Source organism: Pyxicephalus adspersus, chromosome Z (assembly GCF_032062135.1).
Source record: "Pyxicephalus adspersus chromosome Z, UCB_Pads_2.0, whole genome shotgun sequence".
In the NCBI taxonomy this organism is placed as follows: Eukaryota; Metazoa; Chordata; class Amphibia; order Anura; family Pyxicephalidae; genus Pyxicephalus; species Pyxicephalus adspersus.
In genome coordinates this window covers 57,664,913-57,692,590 of record NC_092871.1, presented here as the reverse complement: position 1 = coordinate 57,692,590, position 27,678 = coordinate 57,664,913, and the positions used below count along the sequence as shown (strand labels likewise).

At 38.2% G+C, this 27,678-nt stretch overlaps 1 protein-coding gene across 5 annotated transcripts in view; it reads left to right on the top strand.

The window, feature by feature from the left end:
- The window catches only part of LOC140343593 (discoidin domain-containing receptor 2-like), a 128,753-nt gene extending 104,598 nt beyond the window's left edge, over window positions 1-24,155 (top strand). For 2 of the 5 annotated variants that reach the window (XM_072430306.1, XM_072430307.1), the window contains 14 exons: window positions 2,483-2,711; window positions 4,226-4,373; window positions 5,018-5,123; window positions 5,735-5,921; window positions 6,677-6,923; window positions 7,205-7,321; window positions 9,162-9,319; window positions 9,490-9,688; window positions 10,038-10,282; window positions 11,580-11,701; window positions 12,736-12,933; window positions 13,943-14,177; window positions 14,276-14,425; window positions 15,239-24,155. In XM_072430306.1, the coding sequence (XP_072286407.1) occupies window positions 2,483-2,711; window positions 4,226-4,373; window positions 5,018-5,123; window positions 5,735-5,921; window positions 6,677-6,923; window positions 7,205-7,321; window positions 9,162-9,319; window positions 9,490-9,688; window positions 10,038-10,282; window positions 11,580-11,701; window positions 12,736-12,933; window positions 13,943-14,177; window positions 14,276-14,425; window positions 15,239-15,379 (2,482 nt within the window). In that variant the 3' untranslated portion in view covers window positions 15,380-24,155. Of the gene's footprint in view, window positions 1-489; window positions 2,712-4,225; window positions 4,374-5,017; window positions 5,124-5,734; window positions 5,922-6,676; window positions 6,924-7,204; window positions 7,322-9,161; window positions 9,320-9,489; window positions 9,689-10,037; window positions 10,283-11,579; window positions 11,702-12,735; window positions 12,934-13,942; window positions 14,178-14,275; window positions 14,426-15,238 lie in introns of all 5 variants that reach the window. The other 3 variants (XM_072430310.1, XM_072430308.1, XM_072430309.1) reach the window with 3 other exon arrangements.
- The last annotated feature ends 3,523 nt before the right edge of the window (window positions 24,156-27,678 follow it).

The following is a 27,678-nucleotide window of genomic DNA, read 5'->3' as shown; positions in this document are numbered from 1 at the left end:
TAGGACTATATGAGTGCATGTCAGATGTGCTAGATGCTTATTTGATTTTGAATTGATCCTTTAGCAGGGGTGTTCAAACTTTTTGCAAAGAGGGCCAGATTTGGTAAGGTGAAAATGTGTGGGGGCCATCAACTAACCATGGTTAGTGTAGGCGTGGTCTGTGCCTTTTTCCGCACAGCACATGCCCACCAGGGTGACGTGAGGGATTCCCTGTGCACAGAGTCTGGTGTCAGTGCGAGCTTTATGCAGAGCACGTTCTTGGAATCAGAGTGGGCAGGGTCCGTGCGGATCCTGCACAGCACAGGCCCACTATAATGACGTAGGGGATTCCCTGTGCACACATGAGGACTCCCATCCTGTTGATTATGCCGGCTAAGTAGCAGGCCGATAATTACAAGGCGGAAATATAAAATAGCTTTTTTGTACACGTGTGTTTTTTACTGTGGTACAACAGTGCTGGCAGGCCGCATAATATTGATTTTATGACAGAGGCTGCGGGCCGGTGGAAATCTGAACACGGGCCGCAATTGGTCCCCAGGCCGGACTTTGGACATGCCTGATCTATAGATACATGAATGTTTGTGTTCATCTAGTGGAGGACTTGTAACTGAGAATGAACTACAACTAACAGGTAATGTGCAAAGAAGAAATTACTACTTCAGTTTAAAATTTTTGGGAAGTGGGTGGATATAGCAAGTTCTCCCTTGTCAGTATTTTTGAAATTTAGAATAAGATATATATTTTTTCAAGATTAATAAAGCAATAATGTTTAACATGTTTATCTTGGAGACTCAGTGTGATGTCTCCATTTCAGTTTTTGTGTCTGATATAATATGCTGCTATAGTGCAATTATAAGTGCACTGAAATAAGGGAGGGGTCCCCAATATTTTTTGTTGGCGAGGTCTATTGCTCCAGTCTTGTTTATGTTGGATTAAACTTCAATTAGTTTTTGTGTACAATTAGGAGTAAAGCCATAGTAACTGCTTTAGGGTCTACAGCAAAGGCAGTGTCAGGCTATGCAGCAACTTATACAGGTAGCAAATGATTGGTTTATTGAACAGGTTGACAATCAAAAATCCGGCCATCAATATTCCGGATCCTTCAGTTTCATGAATTTCGGATCGCGTTTACAATACAGAGACTGCAGTACACTGTTTGGCCATCATTCTGTTCTGCAGAAACAGCCCTTAGGTCTTGCTTGCTAAACTAAATACACATTGAGACGTCCCTGCTGACTGCTCTCTGGAACTGTGCCAATGGTGCTGCAAGAGGAAGGCTGGCCTGTATGTGGAGGTAAGTAAAAAAAATCCAGAATTTTCAAAAATCTGACACTCCTCAGGTCCGGAGGTTGCCGTATTTTTGTATGTCAACCTGTATCATGAGAATGGTATATGGTATAGTATCTGGAAAATGTGGGGATGGAGGGATCAGCAAGAGGAACCCACGAAAGCTGCAGGTGATTACGAAAAATGTGTATACAAAACTAAGTACCACAGATTTAATTCATTCTTTAACTAATGTTGACTGCATTCATGCATACTGATCTGCTTGACGTTTACACAACATAACTAACTTCATCCTTGAAAAAGATTAGGATGTCTTTAAGGAGAAATGATATAAATGGGTGCTAGCAGTAAATGTGAAAGGTTTTCCTGTAGTTTCTGGATGTTACTCCTGAGAAAAATGGGCAGATTTTGTATTACATCTGGACCGTGTCTACAGTGCTAAGCAAACAACATTGTGTTTGCTGTGTTTGTGCTATTCATATTGCATACACGTCTCTTCCTTTGTAAAAGAGCCCAGCAATACTGGGACTTTAGGAATATACAGGGTATTTAGTTATAATTTTATGATGATTTTCATTTACAGTGCTATTACTGGTGATTGAATGGGATGCATTCTCAGTGATGTCACCTGTCTGAATTAATTGGCTAGGCCACATTTTCAGTGATTTGACCAGTCCCTCATGAATGAAAGGGCTGTATTCTCAGTTTCCTAAATCAAGTGAATGAATAGCATGTATTCTCTATGTCAACAGTTTATAGTGAATGCATTGGTTGCAACCTCTGTTATTTCACTGGACTGTGGAGAATAAATTGGCTTTATGGATGGATAAGCTGCATTTCCAATGTGGCTCCTATCCTCCAGTGCAATAAAAGTTTGCATTTGTAGATTTATTAGTCTCTAATGAATAAATGGCTAAATTCTTAGTGATGTCACCATTTTCTTCTGAATTGATAAGCTGCATTCTCGATTCTGTAGTCTATACATTATATTCTGTATTCTCAGTAATGTCCCTGTTCACTAGTGAATAGATAAACTGCATTGCCATTGGTGTCACTGGTCTCTAATAAATGATCAGATAACATTCAGCTTAGCATTATTTCCATTTGTACTGTGTCAATAATATCCACTGGTAAGCACACAATACAAAACTCATATGCAACACAGTTTTTTGTATATTCTGTTTCTATTCTACAGGCTCCAGAGGGAGGAAGGCGATGGGGCTTGGTGCCCTGCAGGTTTGCTTCAGCCAGAGGATGTCCAGTTTTTGCAAATTCATTTACACAAACTGTATTTCATTACACTGATTGGTACTCAAGGACGTCATGCTCGAGCCACTGGTAAAGAGTTTGCCAGATCTTACCGTGTGGACTACAGCCGGAATGGAGAAAGATGGCTTTCATGGAAGGACCACCAAGGCCAGCTGGTTAGAAGTCTAATTGCATTGCATGCAGCAAAACTGTATTCTTAAATATTTAAATGTTAACCGCCTCAGCGGTATTCCTGAGTGTGGCTCTGGGTGAATTTTATATTACAAAAGCGGTACCCCGGCTTGATCAATGTGATTCATGAAACGTCGGTACGCTGGGGAGGTGTGGCCTGGAGGGAAATTTAAAAGCAGATTACATTGTAATCTGCTTTTAAAACATTGATCACAGTAATAAAGTAATAAATCCAAATGTTTATTCTAATATTGTACCCTTGTTTAGACAAATTGAAATTTTTAAATAAAGTTTATTTTATTTACAATTTTATTTATAAAATTATGTATAATTATTTATTATATTATAAATTAAGATTTGTTTCAAACTTTATCATACCTGGGAGTTATTCCTAAGAAATACAGGAATATTACAAATTGTACCGCTTTTGACATAAAAAATACTGACATAATTAGACCACCAGGGGAGTTAATTCCAAACCTCTTGCTGTGAAATGTATCTTGAAACTGTATGTTGATATGAGCTCTGGATTGAAAGTCAATATTGCAAAAAAAACAAAACAAAAAAAGCCTTGTTTTTATATTTTAATGGGCTAATTTTTGCAATTTCCTGTTGGAGTTTTGCTTCAACTATAGCACTGAAAGTGTTTTCATATATAAGAAGTGGCCCAAACAAAAATCTTGTGGTCTCTGCTTGTCACCGTAGAACAGGAAGTGTGTTACTGGCAAAAGAAAAAAATTTGCCCATATGTAACATGTTTGTTGAACCATTTCAAGTCATTGAGGTAATATCTGGTTAAAGAATGCTTGTACATTCTGGTTCATGTCTACTCTATTCATTCTAAATGGTGTCCACTGATCTAGAGTTTAGCCAACCTATTCCTACGTTGGATCTTAGATGAGTTCAAAATCTTGTAGAGCCTGGGGACACAGCCAATAAAGTCTATTACTTTCCATTTGGACTTTCATACCACAACATACATGGTCATTGTATTCTCAACAATACAGATTAGTTTAGCAAGACCTATGACACTTCTGGGATGCCAGTGTAGATACAATGCCTTCTTCTAGAAGGGTACAACCCATTCCACTGTTATGCACAGCAGTGACCATTTCTTAGCCACATAGGTTAAATGAAAAACAAACACTATTTACAGATTTCATTAATATCCAAACTACGACATCTTGTGTGATTTCTATAACCACAGAAAGGCCCTGAGTCGTCAACATTGTGGTGACTGCTCTGCCACGTATCCTTGACATAACTTCTGATAATTCACATCAAAGTAAATTGAATGAAGACCTTGCTTGTTTGTGAGTAACCTGCTTACTGCATTTCCCAAAGGAAATGTTTATTTTCTCACACAGAATACATTTCTGATGGATAGAGGTTGGCATTATATGTGTGGAGGGAAAATAAATAGAAATGACTGTCAATAAACAAGTAAGGAATAGATGGATACGTAATATTAACAGCACTGATATTTCTTTTGTTTTAGATAATCAAAGGCAATGTGGATGAATATGAAGTGGTCCTGAATGACCTAAGGCCTCCAATTATTGCAAGTCATATCCGAGTCATCCCTGTCACTAAGGTCCCCATGACAGTGTGTATGAGAGTGGAGCTATATGGCTGTGCCTGGTATGGTAAGCATACTCATTTGTATTAGATACTAACCATAAAAGTAACTGTGATGGTGTTTTCCTAATGATTATTGTCTAAACCTAAATTTGACCAGTCCCCCTTCCTATAGAGGAATGTAGGAAAATGTGCCAGCGTTAGAAGAGTTTTTAGGGTGCTTACAAAGAATTTTCTCCAGCTCCTAGTGTACATCACCAGATTGAGTCTACAACCCTGGTCAGTGTTACAATAAACAAATAGGGGCGTACTGTAGGAATTTTAGTAAAACATTTTTTTAGATGTCTGCCAAAAAGTATATTCTTTGGTTATGTACAGCATAGGGAAAATGTTATTTGCCAAAAATCTCAAAAAGTCCTTAAATTAATAAATCAATGAAGCAAGTTGATGCAGCTAATTTAGTATCTGTTTGGTATGGTAAAATGAGACATTTTTGTTATCTTACACAATAATTTCTTAGGGTGATTTTCTAGCGTGCTAAAAAAATGTTTGCCACAACCTAACGAGGGTGCTCTTTGCCCCACACTAGTATGGCCTTGGTTACATCTGTATAAACTGTGGTGCAATAAAGACCAGTCAGTGACATGCAGATTACCTCTAATGAAAGCATGCATTCTTGTTTACTTATATAAATTCATTTCTGTGGTTCTAGATGGTCTGAAGTCCTACAGTATTCCAGAAGGAGAGACCTATATTGCTCCAGGACATCCAATTGCATATCTGAATGATTCCACCTACGATGGATACCTAGAAAAGAGGTATGCTAAGTTATTGACAAAATTGAGAATTAAAGTCATATCTACAGTTACTCTTTAATTTTTTTCACTATACAAGCTACAAAGGAGGGTAATTTATGTGGAATGGACACAAGGCTGTCAAGAAAAAATGCCTCCTTCTGTGGTAAAATGTCAACATTTAGAAAATGTCTATGTTGTCCAAAGAAAATGATGAATGACTTTTATAAAGTTATGATAAGGTTGCCATTCAAAAACCTCCGGACCTGAGGAGTGCCAAATTTCCGAAAATTCCGGATTTTTGAATTGCCTGTAATTATAATGTAAATGCTAGTGGCAATTGACAGAACTACACCCAAATGGAATCAGCTTCTTCATCCATGAGAATGCAAGTGCTATTCATGCCGGGAAACTTAAGAAAAACGTAAGGATCCGGATTATTGATGGCCGGATTTTCAATTGTCAACCTGTAAAAGGTTACGGCTCATGTATAAGAACAGAAATTTTGCATATCAGCTCTCAATAGTCAGTTTAGTCAATGAAAATACACTTCTGAAGACTCAGTTATTACTCTACTATATTGCATTACCTATATTCTCATTGAAAACCAAAATCTCATGTGTTTAAAAATCCAGGCGGCTGTTTGACGGTTTAGGGCAGCTGACAGATGGTGTGTTAGGGTTAGACGACTTCACGCAGAGCCACCAGTACCGCGTTTGGCCAGGCTACGATTATGTTGGTTGGAAAAATGAAAGTACACGCAATGGATACGTGGAAATTGAGTTCCAATTTGATAGGTCAAGAAACTTCTCATCTATGAAGGTAAAACACCTGCCTACATATTTGACTTGTTCACATTTATAATATTGGTCTTGTTTATTCCATATATCTGGGTTAGTAATCTATTGCCCACAGTTGTCAATTTTGTTTTATTCTTACTGTTCAGACATACAAAAAAAAAAGTATGAAACAAATCTGTCTAATTGCTGTGACCAATATCAGCAATTATTTAAAGATTAATTTAAAATTTAAAAAAGACTGGAGAATTTTAACACCTTACAGTAGCTTCTGTTTTTTTAGGGTTCTGTTGGTGAGAGATCCTAGGTCTGCACTCTTACTGTTGACTCAACCCATCCTGTCTCATTTAAAATTATAATAATATATTTGAGTGAACTGATCCTTTATTTTATGGGCATATAGTTATTTCTAATATAAATATTAATTTTCATTCTTAGTGCCTGCTCATTTACACAGAGACTGACATGAGATTTTAAGTTTATTTTGCTTCCATTTTTACAGTTAGACAGTAAAAAGCAGAAAAACTTGTTTTTTAGTTTTTAAAGATAAAGTATTATCCCCACACAACTCTGGGGACTATAGATCATCTATCCCTATATTATGGAGAAGAGAAGAGGGTGACATGCTCCTTTGTCTTGGTTTGTGTCCAACTATAAATCTGTTTACTATTAGAATTTCAGTTGTTTAGTTTCAGATTTAGTAGGATTTTTTTTTTTCATTTGCTTACGTTTAATGCCAGCTACCTTTAACACAAATATAAATTATGCCTATTTTCCCAGGTCCACTGTAACAACATGTTTACTAAAGGTGTGAAAATTTTCCAGAGGGCTGAGTGCCTTTTTAAGTCACGTCAACAATCTGACTGGGAGCCAGAGCCAGTGGGGGTAGTTACAGTGCTGGATGACAAGAACCCAAGTTCTCGGTTTGTCATAATCCCATTACAGCAAAGAGTGGGGAGCTTCATCCTCTGTAGGTTCTATTTTGCAGACACCTGGATGATGTTCAGTGAAATCTCCTTCCAGTCAGGTAAGACATTGCTGACAATATACACCTACAATTTCTGCAATAGATTTGTAACTCAAACTTTTCACTAAAAATTTAATTAGGCCTGCTGATAAAAAAATGTGTGTGTGTGTGTGTATATATAAATATATATATATATATATATATATATATATATATATATATATATATATATATATATATATATATATAGATTTATATATGTATATATATACATATATATTTTTATTTTTTTTTCATCGGTCAGTTACATAAACTCATCTTGTAATTTTGTTGCTGATTAGCTTACTGTTCTATAGATATGGACATTGCAATGCCCACCAGCGTCACTCTGGCTCCTACTACTGTCCGGGCAGCCACCACTGAAACCCCATTCCTGAATGCTACTGGGAGAAATTTGGGTGAGTGTAAAACACTGCAGTATCTGTTTAAGGTTTTCATTAGGGACAGGGACTTTCCTATTGACTCACTAAAGCTCTGAATATCAGTTAAATGAAAACTTTCAGTTTTGCCTATGCCTAGTCTTTATTTATTAAGTGAGTAACTGTAGCCATCACCATGAAAATAACTTTTTAAAACTATGGCCTCCGGTACTCGTGTACTGTGTTTAAATAAAAAAAAATGATGACTAGCCTTCAACAAGCAACAGCTAGTGATGAGCACCTTTATCAATCAAATGTCTAACCATGCTCTTCAAAAGTTTCTCTGCTGTGAACTTTATCATTCAGGTGAATATAATGAAGACCTTCATAGTGCAAAAGATTTTGTCAGGCCTTGCTAGAATTCTGAAAGACCTGGGTCACTTTTGTGTTGATGTAGTGCATATAGCATGCTGGTGGTTGTAGTCAAATTGTATTTATATGTAGAAGAATTTGTAAATTGTAAATATGTAGAAGAGGCTTAAAGGAGCATGTTTTTCAGTCTAGTTGTATTCTTTGCAATCAGTCATTAAACCTGTTTAAATTGAGAAAAGTAGTTGTTGTAGTGAACATGGACCTGAGAAAGTGAAATGAATGGTCTGAGGAGATCAAAAAGAATATTATAGGCAAGTAAAATATATAACCTCCAAGCATTTTGATGTACCACAGACAACAGTTGTCAGAGCTACCAAAATTACTTCTTTGCAGTTATTGCCTTTAAAGGTTGTTCAACAAAATACAGTATTGGGCTTAATGTATTTTTTTTCTGCCTTATCAAAATACCGCACTCCAATAAAGAATAAGCAATGATAGATGCCAATTACATGTCAATATTTAGGTTGTTTCTAAAACAGTTGTGGGTTCTTTGTGGGTTCTCTTTTTTTTGTGGAAGTGAACCAATAAATCTGTCCATATCTGTATATAGATATATCTTTTAAATATCATCTCAAGCAGGCTCAATTAAATCTTAGCACAATATTTGTTTGAATAGCTTTTCATGCCATATGCATGCTTCTTTTGCACAAGGGGGTTAGGATTATGTATCACACATGTGCAGGGCCCAGAAGTGTGAGCCACAAAGAGTACAAAGGGTCAGGGGTTTGCATAATGCTCAAAGTGCAGGGGTGGGAAGTGTGTGTAATACACAGAAAGCAGGGTTTAGAACAGGAATAACCAAACTTTTTGCAAGGAGGGTCAGATTCGGTGAGGTGAAAATGTGTGGGGGCCGACCACTAACCAGGGTTAGTGTGGGAGTGGTCTGCCCGTGTCCCACACAGCATACGCCCACCAGATGTATTTCCTGTGCATGGAGTCTGGTGTCAGTGCAGGCTCCATGCAGAACAGGTTCTTGAAATCAGAGTGGGTGTGGTCTGCGCGGGTCCCGCACAGCCCACTATATTGACGTAGGGGATTCCCTGTGATGACATAGGCTGCGGGCCGGTGGAAATCTGAATACGGGCCGCAATCGACCCCCGGGCCAGACTTTGGACATGCCTAGTTTAGAGCAAAAGGTCAGGGTTGTGTATATTGCACAGAGTACACAGACTAGAAGTAGGTGTAACAAACAAAATGGAAGTTTTGTTAGACACTTTTATATGTAGGTACTTACCTAGTTTTTGTTTTTTGTCCTGATAAGAACTGAGAGAAAAATCTACCCAAAAGGTTGGAGCTGAAGAAAATTCTTTTGTTCTATATAGCTGTACCAATCGACTGTCTTTAATTTTGTTTTTGTGTTAGACCTAGTAATAGATTGGATCTCCACAGCCAATGTCCTTCTACATCTCAATAACACCCTACTTTGTCTCATTTTTCTGTTTCCAAGAAACAACTTTTCCATTCACTATCAGCCGACCAGTGGTGAAAACTGATGAGCCCAAAACATCTATTCTGATTGGCTGTTTGGTGGCCATAATTCTTCTACTTGTTGTTATAATAGTTTTGATTCTGTGGAAGCAATACATACAGAAGCGACTGGACAAGGTAAAAAAATAAAGATGTTACAATGTTTTTTCTATAAAATAATGTTTATCCAGTTGGTTTTTAAACAGCCTTTTGGCCAAGAAAAGTTACTTTTTACGTCAACTGAACATTTTTAACATATTTTAGACGAGTAATACTGTAAGGTAAATAATAGGCTTTTAACCTTCTAGGCACCACGTCGGATTCTGGAAGAAGATGCCACTGTTCGCCTTTCCTTCTACAGCTACACTATTGGCAACAACAACCAGACCCAAATACATCAGTCTAATCCAACATATGAAAGAATATTTCCTCTGGATCTGGACTACCAGCAACCCACTAAACCACTGCGCAAGCTTCCTGAACTTTCACAGAGCGCTGAGGATTCAGGTGAGAGCCGTGGTTGGTATTCATGCCAAGAGATTTTTTTACAGCCTTTCAGAAACTTCACCTGCTAGTGTGTGAAATCATGATAACCTCAGGGGAACAATAAAAATGCTGGGAACCACACAGCTAGTGATCACGGTAGTGACCACTTCACAAAGCAATATTACCTAAAATCTGCATTTTCATAAACTTTTTTCTGCCTCAGCCCAATAGCTTTTTCACTGACATTTTTTGCCCAGGTGACATCAGCCTGTTACTATGAACACCTAAAACTTTCTGACTTAAATTTTTCTCCCTGTAGTCACAAAAGTAGTAATGTATATTTAACTGACCATCTTAAATGTGTTCGCAGCCTGCAGTGGAGACTACACAGAACCAGATCTCACCAAGTCCACCCCACACCGGGGATTTCAGAACAGCGTCCCCCACTATGCTGAAACAGATATTGTCAATCTTCAGGGGGTGACTGGGAACAACATGTACGCTGTACCTGCCGTCACCGTGGACTCCCTCACTAAAAAAGACATCAGTGTAGGGGAATTCCCACGCAACCAATTGAGAATGAAAGAGAAACTTGGTGAAGGGCAGTTTGGAGAGGTATGTTAAAGAGAAAAGTTCTGCTTGTCCTTTACAAATGTTGCTTTGAGCAATAAATTGAGCTCAGACACACTTCAAAGGGGACCCTACATAAAAAATGTAAGATTATAAGAAAAAGTTTTTATTTTTATTACAATTTTTAATTACCATTACTACCTCTTGCATTGGTGCTACATACAGTTTCCAGAAATTCTGCAAAAAAAAAAGTAGCCATAGCTGCCATTGCTGATCTCTTCTTCTTAAAATGTTGTTTCCTAGCTATTATGATGATCCACTGGTTTCACTCTCCAACAGCACCTACTTAAACTTAATTTACACTTCACTCCATAATAATAACTGAAAAAGATTGTGATCGTATCCAGTGACAGGTAAACTAACCAGCACTGTACACACAGAGGAAAATAGAGGGTGCAAGGTACCCTGCTGTGTCCTCCCTATAGATAAAAATAATGGTAATTGTCAAGAACTATTAACATAGAAATCAGAGGCTTTTTATATTTTACAATTATAGAAATGTGTCTCCAAAGGAAAGAAAGGTGGGAGTTCTGTAATGTTACCTGTGGACACCTGCATTAAAGGTTTTTAAAGAGTTTTTTTTTTTTAACAGAAGTGATGGACTGAAAAAGGAGTAGTCGATTGGGAAAGGGTCTTACAGTTTATGTATAGACAATACTTTTTTCAGTTTTGGATAGAGTACGGAATAGCTAAGATTCCTTTAATTATTTTTGGCCTTGTTTTGTCAGTGAGATTTGTCTTCACATCTCTCACAAAGACACAGCAAGAAGTAAAAGGGGATCTCTCTAAAGTGATGGAATAGCCCTTCTTAGAAAGTTGTCACCAGAACAGGTCACCAATTTTGGTAGCAACTCAACAATTCTCCAGGATCCATTGTAAATTTATATCTCCCCAGAGGGGCACAGAAATCAATAAAAACCAGATGGGGGGTTTTAACCATTCCTCATTCAGTACCAAACAACAAAATAAAGTTTTAGCCTGACATTTACTGGCCCTGAAACACGTATGCAGCCTCTAAATTCCTCAAAGCCATCAGGTCGGTAACTTAGAAAGTAAAGGGGGTCAGCAATGGTAGCATATTTTTAAAGTTGTTTTTTGATAGGTTTGCTTCAAATTCAGTTGGCTACATTGCCTCATTTTGGCTTGCTGGTGTCACTATAAATTAGTTAAGAAAATCCAGAGATTTACATTCTGATTCATTGACATAGATAATACTATGATTTGCTCTGTCATATAACTTTTTTAGTGATGCGTGCCTATGTTTTAAACCTTCCAATCACAGGTCCACCTGTGTGAAGTGGAGGAGTTGCAAGATTTTGTGGAAATGTCCTCAAGTGATTGCAGCAATCAGTCGGTTCTGGTGGCCATCAAGATGTTGAGAGCCAATGTTACCAAAACCGCTAGGTATGAAAGTTGAAAGTGTCTGGCTGTTGAATTCATGTAACATTAACTTTACTGTCTCCAGATTATGATCAATCAGCTAGAAATTGCCCGGCCTGAGGTTTGCAGGACACCGAAGCTGGCCAAGTGTCCCTGGTTCCAGGTATCATCCTCTGTATTTATCAGGCTGAGCACATTATTCCATTACAGAAAGCTCCTATCTCACCTAAAAGCTGTGAAAAGCTAATTTAGCAGTTATCATATTAAAGTTAAAACAGTTTGACCCTTGGAGCCAGTAACTTTGTTTTTGTGGTACTTTATAGGGTTTTAGTACAATCTGGGGACACTAAGTCATTGCTTGCTTCATTAAAATAATGCTTGGTTACATACTTGCTTCAGCACACATGTTGCTTGTGGGATCCAGTAAAGCTTAGATGGAAAAATGTAGCATTACAAAGGAAAATAATTTCTTTCTGAACTGCTTTACACCACAGTTATGCATGATTATTGTAGGAATTGGTGATCATTAAATGTTGCCTTCGAACTGATAGTCTGGCTTCTGTTTGGGCTGCACCGAGCACAGCCAGATACAGATACAGATGGGGTTCAATCAACCTTAGAATACACTTAACCTAAACATACTGACAAGCAAAACACTCCATACAGGTTTATAGTTGCTGCTGTATGGCCACTTTTACCCATGTAACTTTGGGGTTCCCCCAGGCCTTCCAATGTGCTGGTGCCTGCATAAGTCTTCAATCCATGCCGCTTTTCAAATCCAGCAGTATGACACCAAGAATCATTTTATCCATCTTTAGCATGGCATTCATACCACCATCAGAGGAACATTGTTCCAGCTGAGCACTATTGAAAGGGCTGTTTTTCCCTCTCACACCCAATGAAAGTTTTAGCAAGGGTTCCTTGAGATTAGGAAGTAATTTGAAGGGTTCCTTAGGAGTAATAAATGCTTTGGTATCTTCAGTAGGAGCTTTTTAAACAAATAAAGGCTATGTGAGATTTTTATATTTCATTACCAACTCTGTTTTCTAAATTTTCAGAAACGATTTTCTGAAAGAAATTAAGATCATTTCTAGGTTGAAGCATCCAAACATTATCCGCTTGTTGGGAGTTTGTGTCCGGGATGACCCCTTGTGTATGATAACTGAATATATGGAGAATGGAGATCTCAACCAATTTCTCTCTCAACGAGAGATCCGCAGCCAGTTTACAACAGCTAACAACATACCATCTGTCAGGTAGGTGACCTTTCCTTCCTTTTTCATCAGTCGTCCTTTTACCTCTTTAACGAGCAGAATATTTTTAAGTTTTTACAAATTGGTATTTTTTTAAATTTAGCTACCTAACAGGGTAAATTCCCATTGGTTTAAGGAAATTACATGGAGTCCTTTTTTATATATGTCTATCTTACATCAGAACTGACTTCTGTAAATAAGGTTGGTTAATTTATTTTTTCATGAGTGTGATGGTTGTTTTATCTAAAACACTCAGGCAGAGAGACTTTGCTCAAGTAGCTAAATGCTATGTATAAGTCAGTTTTTGTGCACACAGGATGGCATGATATGAATTCATGAAGGCTTTGAACTTCCTGCTGGCTTGAATTTGACTAGCTCGATATTAGCATTTTTGCTAGCCAATAGATTTGGAGTTCTGTCTATCTAGCCATCTGATTACAGCACAACCTTGCCTGGCAAGGGAGGAGACTCAATTTGTTCTCTGTTGAAATTCATCTTAAATTTAAACCTCATTTATTTTTCTGTGTTGTGTGTGTGTATATATGCAGGTTTATTGGTAATGTATAGAGTATACATTAACAAATAAATATAACATTGGTGTAGCTGCATAAAGTATTTGTAAAAAAAACAAATGGTTTGCAGTTATGGAATCTTTTTTTTAAGCCTTTGAACAGTAAGGACAAGTTAAGATTGCATATTACTGTAAAAAAACAAGCAAAAAACTTGATCATTTGATAATGAATAGTCCAATCTTAACCACTTGCAAAAACTAATATTCTGAACCCAGTCTAAGTGAGATACGTGTTTTAATCATTTTTTTGCTTTATGAAAAAATAGCAAACATTTTGCCCATAAATATATATTTATTATTGGGATGTTTGAAAGAGATTGTTGGCCATTATAGGCTAACTTGACTCCAGCTCCATAAAATGAATAGAAATGGAAACACTGTGCATCTTTTACATGTCCCTGAACATAGTGTTATTGGTGCCTCCCTGTCATTATCTTGCAGCTTCCACAACCTTTTATACATGGCCACACAGATTGCTTCTGGAATGAAGTATCTGGCCTCACTGAACTTTGTGCACAGAGACCTGGCCACACGGAACTGCCTGGTGGGAAACAACCACACACTCAAGATAGCAGACTTCGGAATGAGTCGGAACCTATACAGTGGAGATTATTATCGAATTCAGGGCCGAGCAGTGCTTCCAATTCGATGGATGGCCTGGGAAAGTATTCTCCTAGTAAGTCCCACTTTAAAGGTTTTACCATGTCCCAGTATATCATTTCTCTTTGATGGCTTTTGACTTTGACTTCAACCTGTTTGTTCCTAAATTTTTAGGGAAAGTTTACAACTTCCAGTGACGTTTGGGCATTTGGGGTCACTTTGTGGGAGATGTTTACCCTGTGTAAAGAGCAACCATACAGCGTTTTGTCTGATGAGCAAGTGATTGAGAACACAGGAGAGTTTTTCAGGGACCAAGGAAGACAGGTAATGTATATGGTGTCCATTAATAACATTTATGATCAGGAGATCAGGTATTTTTAGCCATATCTTGAGAGTGACACATGGAGCTTTTTATGAAATCGATTCCAGGTGAAAGCTCCTAGGGGGGCTTTTTTCCCAATGTAGAGGTAGGTCTTTTAATCGCATCGGTCATCATTGAAATAAATTCTTAGATCCTATGTGTCTTGAAAATAAGTGTTAAGTTCCAAACATAAGCTGTTTATTAATCCTAAATGAAATGATAATTTAAAGTGCCAAAAAATAAAAAGTAACAAAACAAGATCATAGACCATCATCATCACACCAACATCATTTGGATAGGATAGAAGATAAGCAAACATGTGCATTAATGAGCAGAAAAAACTTAAAGGAATATCTTTTTTCAGTTTTTAAGGGAATTTTTTACTGTAGAATACATGGAACCATTTTCCTCAGTCTCCTAAAAGGGGCTTACAAACTTCTATCCTTACCTCACCAATTTAGGAGAGAAGGAAAATAACCTAGTTAGCGTATTATCGCAGTTATATTGTTAGTATATGTATAGTGTTAAAAACATGCAGGCATAACTGTAAAATCCAAGAAAATTGTTAATATCAGATTATGAATGGAAATAAAATAATGAAATTTTGATATTGCATATATAAAAAAAAATATATGACCACATAGAAAGAACTTTAATTTTTTTACATTTTACCTTATGATTGTTAAGGGTAAATAATTGCTTGAGTATGGTATGGTTCTCATATTGTATCCAGCCCATTGTATTTATATATATATTTTTATTGATTTGTGCATTAGATCTATCTCTCCCAGACTCCTCTGTGTCCAACCCCCATCTTTGACCTGATGATGAAATGTTGGAGTAGGGACATAAAGGACCGGCCTACGTTTGAAGTAATCCACCAATTTCTGATAGAGCAACTGGATGCCATTGTGTAAACCACCACTGGACAGTCTGCCTAAAAGATTCAGGTTCTCATTGTACCCAACTCATCTGGAGCTATACTGGACAAAGCCTTAGTTTTCTAGATGTAGATATAGAAGGACCAAGAGACGATGTTCTCCTGTGGTACTGGTAGACTTCATCGCAAACCTTTGCCTGTTTGTGGCTTCCCCAGCAGTTGATGCAACTGATTTTAGGGTGATGAAGCAAGGCGGTACCTCCTTCAAAAGAGAGCACCCCAGCTGGGATTGAGGACTGGAATTAGGATGTGAGAAGTAGAACGATGTTCCACTAAAGAGTACCACTACATTATGTGTATGTTTATAAAAGCATATGGGGTGGGGGGTGTATGTGTGTCCAAATTTCAAGTGAGCATATTGCCATTACACAGATCCAGAGGAAATTGTGGTCTATTTATTTTGCCCTATTTTGTACAGAAACCAAGGGATCTGGTATGTGCTTCTTAAAGTCATTTTTTATTTTCTTTTTATAGGTGTCTTAAGTGACTATAAGGTAACTTTAAATTCTCAAAAGATTTGCCTATTACTGTGAAGGTGTAACAGCAATCATTTCATACACTTCCAGTCATCATTTACCCCATACTCTTCATTTCCTTCCATATTTTGAATTTTGATCACTCCCTTTTGATTTCTGATACTTTTGCCACAGTATGAAGCTCAGGGCTGTGGCCTAGTGGCCTACCCCTGAGATTCTGAACAGGGATAACACTATGAATGACAAATGTAATCCTTTGTATAAAACATAAGTAACTTTTTTATTTGTTGGGCCTTAAACATTACCCTAGATAATAAAGACTTTGAATGAGCAAACAGTAGGAAAGGCACATAAAATGCAATGAAATACTTATATAACATAAATGGATCTAGATTTGTGTTCACTACAAACTATCATACAATTTTTCTGCTGTTGTTTTAATTTGATTTAAACACTCATAAATATCTGGAAGCCCTAAAGACTGTATTGCTGCAGTTGTACAAAAGTGGTTATAAATACTATGGTAAATCAACTATATTTTTTATTTAATAACCTGGTAAAAAGACACACATGTGTGGAATTCCACACTGGCTGCTCGTATATCAGCTTTTAATATCTAACAAAAAACAGACTTCACAAAGCTGACATGTGATTGGCTGCCATCATTTGGCAAAAAAATTGTGGCGTTGCCATGTTAATACCATAATCATAATTCATCATAATACCATAAATGATGAAAAAATGTTATTCTATTTTCATTTGCCTTTTACTTTGCTAGGATGTCTTTGTTTTATAGGAGAGATAAGAAAAATACTTTTTCTTTTAATGAGTCATTTTTATACATTTCTGACAACTCTTAATGCACTCTTACTGTACAGAAAACATACTTGTTAGATTTATTCTTTCACTCTATTTTGTATTAACTAATTGTAAAGTTACAATTTTCCAGTCTAATGCAGAACATTACACAGGTGTCTGTCTTAGACAGTGTGATTAAATGCATTGAATTATGACTGAGGTGTCATGGTACTCATCCCATTTTCAATGTATCATTGTTCTGGGACCTAAGTGTCTGTGTGTGATATTTCTAGGACCCTGATTGTCTGTGGGCCATTGTACCAGGACCCTAAATGTCAAGACTTAACTAATCTGAGACCCAACTATCAGTGTGTATCAGTACAGGGACTCCAGGTGTCAGCGCACTTTTGTACAACAGCGTTCAACCTAGACATTTTTTAAGCTAGGTGGGAATTGTAGGCAGATGACAGCCTCTCTATTGTGACCTAACTCATCATAAGCACCCAAAAACAACCAGGTGGTCACTAAAAAGTGCTGTGTGGTGCGCCCAGCTAAAAGGGGCTTGGGAGAACACTGTACAGGAGAACAGAGTGCCAGTGTCTCATTGTACAAGGACCTAAGTGTCAGTGAGCCATTGTTCTTGGGTTCCAAGTGTCAATTCCTCTTTATCCTGGGACTCCAATTATCAGTGTAAGGTTGCTGGATCCAATGTGTCAGAATGGCATTGTTCTGAACCTTTGTATGGATGTAATATTGTCTTGGCAGCCCAAGTGTCAGCGTGCCAGTGTCCTAGAACCTGGAACATTGGTGTGCTATTGTTTTGGAATCCCCAAGTTCCCCATATGTCAATGTAGTATGTTTCTAGATGCTCAGGGGCCAGTGTGTCTTTGTCTGTGGCCTCTAGTTTAAGTATATTATTTTCCTGAATTCAGGGTGCCATTGTTGTGAAATTCCAAGTGTCAATTTCTATCTCTTTGTTTGCTAAACCTTAGTGTCAATGTGTTTTTTTTTATTCTTGGTCTTCTATGATCATTGTACTGTTTTTTGGAACCCTTGGGGTTAATGTATCATATTAGTTGTATCCAAGGAAAGTGTTTGTGTGTCCTGTGATTCCAAGTGTCAGTTTATCATTTTTCAGCAATCTAGGCACATGTGTGCCTTTCCTCCAATTGGAGAAATATAACAAGCAAACTAGAACCAATAATAATAGTACCCACAACAGATTGAGACCCATTTGAAACTTTGTTTTTAATAACAAAAGACAATAATTTACGGGTTGCTTGAGTATGTGATCGAGTGTTGTTTCGAGTGTGTTATAGGTGTCTTTCAATACTAAGGACCAAAGGGTGGGCATACTTGGTAAAATCTTTTACGGGTTCAGTCTGAATAGTCAGGAGTGTGTGCAGTTTTATCCATATTGCCACAATGGATACTACTTTATTCAGCACATTGTTTTTGCAAGACAGTCCACTCCAAAAATTACAGCAATATGGTGGCATACGTGTATCTTTCTAATAACATCAAGTAATGTGGATCCTTTTTGTGTGCTTTTACCTATAAACGTGTACATTCAAGACTGGCCATTCTTAGACTACATGTTAGAATTATTGGAAAATATATTCTTATCATTCACATTATGAATACTTTCCATTGATTACACAAGAAGGGATTGTAGACTACTATTTGTTTGAATAAGAAGTTTGAATACAGGTAGTCCCCGAGTTAAGGACATTGGACATACAGACGATTCCTACATACGAATGTGGCTTCCCTGCTTACTTGTAGGCTGTGGTTAGCATGACTTGCAGAAGAAATCTTTTGTTAAACACAGCTGAGGTTGTGGGTGATCTCTTCTGCAAGCTCTTGTAACTCTTTATTGACCAAGACAAACTCTGCAGTTGTTTCTTTTTGCATATCAAAGCACAGCTTGCTCCAGAGGTCAATGAATGTCTAGGCTACATAATGTTTTTTTTTCCTTGCTTTGTTTGTGATTAACTCACAGTGAGGATTTTATACAGAAACTGACACCATGTTACCTAATATAATGTTGATACAAACGTCTGTTCTAATTGCATTTATTAAAATAATGTACCTGTTCCGACTTACATACAAATTCAACTCAAGAACAAACCTACAGTCCCTATCTTGTATGTAACCAGGGAACTTCTTGTACATCCATTGTCCCTTTTCTCGAAAGTCCAAACCAGATCACAATTTATCAGAAATTGTCTCACACTAATGCTAGGCATACAGTATAGAATTGATGCTGGATACGGCATAAAATTTTTTCAGATATTTTCCTGATGAAAAAATTGTCAGAAAATATCACTTTACCACTTTGCACCACTCAATGTCATAAAAGTTTCTATAGAAATTATAGAACAGACAGGAAATAGAAATAGCAGGCTTTTTTTGTCAGCACAGAACAGATAATACAATTTAAAATCAATTACAATTTTTATTCGTATACAAAAAACTTATAAAATTGTTTATGCAGAAAAAACATTTATAAGGTAGCAAAAGGAGTAATTTATCCACACTGTACTACTGACTAACAAGTCACAAACTTGTGTATAAGGAAAAGGTCAGAAAGCGGAGTCTCAGCCCGACGCGTTTCGCCCAGATGGGCTCCCTCAGGGGACAAAGGAGACCCTAAAATATAGTACAATGTTAGGTATGCCAATTCAGTCATAGAGGTGTGTCAATGATTGATAAAGATGGATACTTCCTGGAAGTATCATCTGAATACTAATTACATGGCTTTACAAGTTATGTACAAGCCACTGTGTTCAGTTCAAGAAAATATAAACTTTATTTAGTGAGCCATTTACTCATATCTACAAGTAGTTTATCTGTCATATCAATTTATGGGAATCAGTGAGTCACTTTAGATTTATATACATCAAGTGGGAGACCCAAAGCACTCCAGCGATTTTATACGTGGCATATTCATCGTGGCATGACTGTAACATTGTACTAAATTTTAGGGTCTCCTTTGTCCCCTGAGGAAGCCCAGGGGACAAAGAAGTCTTTTACTGACCTTTTACTTATATGCAAGTTTGTGACTTGTTAGTCCCTAGTACAGTGGTGAAAAATTATTACTTTTGCTACCTTATAAACGTTGTTTTTATCTGCATAAACAATTTTTTATGTGTTTTGTATACAAAAAAACTTGTAATTGATTTTATATATTATCTTTTCTGTGCTGACAAAAAATCCTGCATTTTTTCTTTCCTTTCTGTTTTATGAGTATAATCCAAGTTGTGGACGTTAAAGACTTTGGCACTTACCCAAGTAATTGGGACAAATTTGTGGTGCTGAGATATGCAAGGCTAGCCACACTCAATGTATCAGTGCTTCTAATGAATTCAGTCAGATTTCCCACACCAATATGCAAATGCTGATTGCCTGACACTTCTGCTGACAATGCTGGATGTTACATGTCTAATTTTTGGCAATGGGCAACTATATAGCCAGTCTAAAGTTTATATTTGATCTAAATAATTTGGATGGCATTGGGCAAGGCATATAGCACTATAAAAATCTTACCATGCTAAGTTTACATTTAAAATAAGTAAACAGTTAATGGGAAAAATATTTAGGCTTTTGTTAAATTATCCCCCTTACAATCATGCTAATTTAGTTTCTTCAATATTTTTATTTCATTTTTGAACAAACAGGATGCAGACGAGGAGATTCTACTCCACTGGCTGAATGAGTGTTCTAGGGTATTGATACGGAAAATGCTAGATCCAAAGACAGGTCATAGTAGCCCCTCTGTGGCAACTCATTAGAGCAGATTTTCATATATATATATATATATATATATATATATATATATATATTTATATATATATATATATTCTTATAAATATCTATACATATCTATCAATATGTTTCCCAACCAAGGGTCCTTGAGCAATGAACGAAGGGGTACCTTGAGCAATGAGCAATTTCTGACTCTCAGATCAGTTACCACTAAAACCAGTGATCGATTTGGGTACCTGTAAGGGTGACATTCTTTCCTCTGGTCAACAATGCAAGAGACATTCGTTCCATTAACCATGGGACTGGTGTTCAATAAAATCTGGCATAACAAGTTATTGCCAGGGATTTCCTGAGACCTAAAATTTATTTTAAGGTTTCCCCCAGGCTAGAAAGGTTGAGAAAAGCTGGATTAGGTTCAGGAATAGGAGCGGCCTAGTATCAACATGCCCCTTATGTTTAATCAACCATACTATTCGAAGAATTTTTTCTGCAGCTGCCCTGTCAGGTATTTTAGTCTTTTGCATGAAGGCAGTTTCAATGATGACCAATCTAAATTCCCCGGCTTATGGTTCTCGGGCAATAAATGGACAATTTTACAAATGAAAGGAGGAGTAATTGTGCAAGTATCACTGGTTAAATTGTGTGTGGTAGTACATGCAATTGATTTTCAGTGGCTGATATTTATATCCATATATAAATCTGAATTAAAATTTGAAAAAAACATTTCTTTGGCTAACTTTAGTTGACACAATATAGCTTTGGTTACTGTGGAAGGGATGGATAGCTAACTTAGGCCTAGGGCTCATGAAAACCATCAATTTGCAGATTTTTTTTTTTTACTGAAGCAAGGACAGTTACATAACTTTTCCTGCAGAAAGATAAAATGCTAAACCATCATGACTGCTACCTTTTTTAGTAACTTTCTGTTCATGTCAAAAGGAATCCGATGTTGCTTTATCAATGGCACTCCAAAAATCTATCCCTTTACTGTTGAGGTAATACATGTAACGACTGAAAGGCAATTGTTATTATCTCCCTCATGACTGCTGAATACAGTTGGGATTGCACCTCATAATTCTGTTTCTAGTAGGATACATTCATAGGCCAAAGAGACAAAAGTAATGTGTGCATTGTGCAAAGCTGTGTAGGGTAAGACCACATTAAAGAAGATCCATTTCTTTTTGCAACAGAACCAAAATACAGACTATGGGCCTGATTTATTAAAGCTTTCCAAGGCTTGAGGAAATACTTTCATTGGTGAAGCTGGGTGATTCAGCAAACCTGGGATGGAGCTGGTCCAGGATTGAAGACATTTGCTAACAGATAGCAAATGACTGAAAAAATTCATGAACCCAGGTTCACTGATGAAAATGTATCTTCTCCAGACTTGGGGAGCTTTATTAAATCAGGCCCTATGAGTCTGATAAAGGCATTCTCAAGCTAGGCTAAGATCCTGACGGTGGATGATCAGAGTTTTCACCAGCCCCCAACAAAACCCCTTTAACACAATAATGACACCTGCAGGTATGGTGCAAATGGCTTTCATCGGAGGTTTATTACACCATGTTTTAAAAAATTCTCACATAATAACATCACTTTAAAACCATATACCATTACACTAATGCAACTTTTTTTTTTATAGCATTATAACAACACTCTAACAACCTAAGTCTCCTTAGGTTGCAGGTCCTTGAAGACATTAAAACCTTCACCACTAATAAACCAGGGACCTGCATTTTCGATGATATTTCCTGCTCCCAGGTGCCATCCCACTGCCTCGTGAACAATAACAACTACGCCTACAATCCCTTAATAAATGAACACCCACTTGCTGTCGAAAAAACCATTTTGGACAACCCATACCAAAGATGGCTCTCCACAGCACTCCATCACCTCTACACTGCCCCTGAGATCCTCAAACTGCCCGTCTTCTTACTCTCAACAGAACCATTTCCTACCTAAGCATTAAAACAACTTATTTAGGGGAGGGGGCCTGGAATCTTCTTAATTGCTGGGTGAACTCTGCCTCATATCTTCACCCCCCAACTACTTATATTACTTCTTTCTGCACCCACTGTTTAACTTATCATCCTATCTCTGACTTCACCCCTTCCTAACCTAACTCTACCTAAACAATTAACCCTATACTGCCTTGTTCAGCCTTTCCCCTACCAGTCATGCTGGCCCTCTGTTTATCCTCCTTAATTTTCAGGCTCCAGGCCCCTCCTATCATACAAGAGAAAACAGTGCATATTCAATTAGTGTTTATTTTGTGTTATCAAAGAAAAAGGTACAGTGAGAAATATAGAGAATACTTTTTCTGTGCAATAAAAAAGTATTGCTTCTTATTTGTTGAGCCATCTATATGTATGACTAAAGCAACTGACATCTCTGCTGAATGACTGCAAGGGGAAAAATCAAATGCCTGACTTAATGTGTATTGTTTTCCAATGGTCTAATCTGTTAGATTATTTGGACAGCAGAACATACACCTTGTTGCATTACTAGCCAGGAAGCACTTCCTTGTATATACAGTATGTATTCAATAATTACAATAGTGTAAATTAAGTTGTAAAACAGTATTAGAACTAGTCATTTTGAATTGAAGTTTTCTTTGAAGACTTTACTTTATACAAATTAAGTCTATACATATTTGTTTTGTTTTTGTTTTGTTTTTTTTATTGAATCCTGACCATTGAAACTAGCAGAAAAGGTTACGGTTGAGCAGAAGTGATAAGTATTTTTTTTTATTTGTTCCCCACATTTGGATGTGTGAAGTATGTGCTGCTCCATAGACATCATAAAGGTATATACAATGTCTGATTTGTAGGGTCCTGACCTTAAAATAAAACAACTTTAGGAAGTCTACACATGTCTACACATCCACCAAAGTTTATATAATAGTTTTCAAAAATAAATCCTGCTTGGCGAAGATTACAGATGTTTTAATATGTACTAATATGATGTGTGCAAGGTTCTGCTTTTCACTGTGGAGAATATTATTACGTTTACAATTAAAGGCAAGTAGGTGTAGGTACATGACACTCTGGTGTGTAAACCAGGTGTCAGATTTTTGTGAATTAGTAAGTAATAAGGTTATCAATGCCCCATTGCCTTCCGATTCACTGCTAAATAACTGCAATTCTTTTTTATACCAAGTACAATATGATCGCCTGCAAGAGTTTGGCAGCCACCCAAGGGGAGACATGCCTTAACTCTTTCTGGTTATGCTACTATTGCCTTCTCAATATTGTTAATATTATTTTTTATGATTGATTTGTTTTCTCCCACACTGGATTTTGTTTGTTATTGTGTTACACATGAATGTTGTAAGGTCATTGAAATTATAAGGTCCATGAATAAACGCTGTTATGACCTGGAAATGTGGTGGGTGGGAGGGCAGAGTCTGTGTAATTGATAATATTGTACTACTGTCACTTTGTAGATAGTGGGGCTTTTTAAAAATACACTAGCATCAAAAGAAAAAGAATATGGCTGACACTTGTGGCAACCAAAGACGGGCTTTAATTTCCTAATCTGCATTTAAGAACTGACAGCTGAAGTCTGGTTGTTACAGAAAAACACCTGCATTTTCTTTTGTGCTAGTTATCTATAAACCCTGATATATCTTAATTTACCCGTAGCCAGACTGGACTGAAGTGCAATGGAGTCTGTATTGCCAAAATAAATGAGCCTGATATGTGGACATAACTGAGTGTTGTTTTTTTGATCATCTTCTATCTCTGTGTCTTGTCAGAGTATCCAAAGATTATCATTATAATGAAACTTTAAACTGTAATTCTGAAAATGTATCATATATGTTCATTATCTGAAGTGTCAAAAGTTCTAAAGGGTTTCGGCCAAAGATAGGGAAGCAGCAGAACACAAGTCAGAGCAGCAAAAAATGGCAGGATACAATCCAAAATCTATGCAGGCAGTATTGCCAGCAAAGAGTAAAAAAAAAAGCCACGGTCAGGGTAAGTGGAAGACTATGTAAATAAGGAAAATCAAACCCAGTTCAAGGCAGGTGACTTCAAGAAAGAATATGAAAATCCAAAGCTCCCCTATTGAAATCAATGGATGCGTTTACATGTGTTTTAATTTTTAAACTGTTGCAAGGAGAATTATCTATATTTTCTAAAAACGTGCCTCATGGAAATGTCCTGGTGTAGATTAGGCTATTGGAATGCATGGGAATTTTGAACATGGGCTTTTAAAGCCTAAGGTTAAACTCTGGGAAAACAGTCTATGTAGATCCAGCCTAAGCCATAAACAAGTCCAAATCAAGCAGGCAGATGGCTGCAAGTAGTAGAAATAAAGATCAGGGCAGGTGGCAAACAACAGAAAAAGAACATGCCAAGTATAAGGTAGGCAACCACGAGTATTGATTGAGGAGAACCCAAGGTTGAAGCATGGAGACCCCAGCAAAGTTAGGAAGAAAAAACAAGATCAGGATAGGCAGTAGCAGACAGAAAATAAGTCAAGGTCACGCAAAAAAATCATATTTTAGTATTACAGTATATTTTAAGAGTTTTCTAAAAAAACATCCTATTACAGCAGGTGTCAGGACATGTTCTTCTTTGATGATAAAAGGTAGGACATCAGACAGAGGCCATCCTTTTCCTTGACAAATGCAGAAATTGAAGTGTCAGGAGCCTACTTTGGGATAAACTTCCTCTGAATATTATCCACAGCGAATGATGGTAGATAAGGGTAGGTTTATAGCCTAACTAATAGTGTTGGTCGAATAGCTCACTATTCAATTCGACAGCTATTCGGTCGAATAGACCAAAATTATTTAGGTGAACGAAAGTCGAATTCGAACTCCAATAAAGTCAATAGGGGAAAATTTGGGGTTTTTTAGGACTGTGTAGAGCTTCTACAGCCTATAAATACATTTTAAAAGATATGTCAAGACTCCCCCAGCTCTCCACAACACTGTACAAGTAAAAAAAGAATAAGAAAGGCTTTTTTATGTTGCTGGCAAGGCCATTTGATGGGGTGGTCAAAGGAACATGGCAGAGTTTATACAGGCCTACGAGTAGAGGCAGAGAGGACCCCAAGGGGGTTCCTCTGGTCCAACAATTAGCCACCAGGTGTCACCGCTCCGTTACAAGCCATACACAGGCTTCAGAGTAGAGGCAGAGGGCCCTGAGGGGGGTCTTTCAGTCAAAAAAGTTTTTGTGAATGGAGTACTGACAGGCCGCAGCAGCTGGAGGAGGAGGCGGTGGGCCCTGAGACGGAGCGTGGACCGCATTGATAACTGGCATCTAGAGCTGGGTATCGGACAGAAAGCAGCAGTAACAGCATAAGGAGGAGGCAGTGGGTCCTGAGATGGAGCAAGGACGGCATTAGAGGTTGAGGCCATCACCCATATGGACAGTGTAGAAGCTGTAGCTATTGGAGATATTGCTGTGTAGGGGACTGCCTTTTCCTATCTGCTAGCTGTAACTTTTCAAAATGCGGCATGGACAGCATTAGTAACTGGCATCTAGAGCTGGGTACTGGGCAGGCAGCAGCAGTAACCGCATGAGGAGGAGGCGATAGGCCCTGAGACGTAGTTTGGATGGCATTAGTAACTGGCATCTTCAGTTTGGTACTGGGCATGCAGCAGCAGTAACAGCATGAGGAGGAGGCGATAGGCTCTGAGACGGAGTGTGGACGGCATTGTTAATCCTCCTGCTCTTACTGCTGCCGCCTGCCCAGTACCTAGCTCTAGATGCCAGACTAGACTCAAGCTCAAAGGGTCCTCTTTCCCAGCTGATTTCGCCAAGCCCGTTCCCTTTTATGTGGTTTCGCTAGATAGTAGGTGGGGACAGATTGGAATCTTGTTCATTCATTAATGTCTCCAATAGCTACAGCTTCTACACTGTCCATATAGGTGATGGCCTCAACCTCTAATGCCGTCCTTTCTCCGTCTCAGGGCCCAACATCTCTTCCTGCTGTTGCTGCTGCCGCCTGCCCAGTACCCATCTCTAGATGCCAGTACCAAAGCCGTCCACACTTCTCAGAGCCCACCGCCTCCTTTTCCTGCTGTTTCTGTTGCACGTCCCAGGCTTGAGCAATATGAATCATAAGGAAGCAGGTATACTTCCCATGAGCCAGCTGATTCGCACAATAGGAATTGGATACTCTAGCACTTCACCAGCTTTCAATCCAACAGGCATGACCATGTTCCATATCACCAAACATTCGGGGCTCAGCACCTAGGGGAGCCGAAAAAACAGGTGGTCCAGGTTGATTTTGTACATTTCCAGTGATTGCTCATGATACCTGATACCATCCCAGATCCACGCGTTGATGATGACAACGTCGGGCTGAGGTCCCTCTTCGAAATTGGCTAGCACGCTCTTTATGTACTCTGAACAGACAAGGGTCAGGAAATAGAATCGTACAAGGTGGTGGTCAGTTATGTAATGATGCACTTGGCGGTAAATTATGCCATTGTGCATTTCACCCAGCAATCCCCCAACTTGTCGTTTGCAAATGACATCTCGCCCTTCCTTTTGAGCTGGTTTTCAGTCAGAAACTCATCATTCTGCAGTAATTTCACAAGATCTTGGTAGAGGGATTGTTGAATGGAGTCTCCCAGGACGGCCACATACTTGTTGTGGAGAAGTCTCCGGACATCTGCTGAGCTAAATACCTTCATGGGTCAATGTGGTCATCCATGACCTCTCGGTTCCCTTTACACATAATGGTGTCTCCCGTCTCATCCCCCCAACATATACAGAGGGTCTGCTGTCCCACTTCTCAGTTCCGGGGTAACAGAAATTCAGTCCAATAAGAAGACATGGCTTTCTACATTCAATAACAAATTTCAGATTACACACTTGCATTACACACTACGGGGTGTCATTAAAAATGCACTACACTCAGCTCTAGATGCCAGTTACTAATGCCCTTCACACTCCGTCTCAGGGCCTACTATCTAGCGAAACCACATGAAAGGGAATGGGCTTGGCGTAAAAATCTGGGAAAAAAAGACCTGTTGAGCTTGAGTTTAGTCTGGCATCTAGAGCTGGGTACTGGGCCGTGGGCAGGCAGCAGCAGTAAGAGCAGGTGGAGTAGGCGGAGGGCCCTGAGAAGTGTTGATGGCATTGTTAACTGGCATCAAGAGCTGGGTACTGGGAGAAGAAGGTGGTGGGCCCTGAGACGGAGCAAGGACAGCAATAATGGTTGAGGTCATCACCTATATCAAAAGCATGAGTAGGAGTTAAGCCCCAAGACGTAG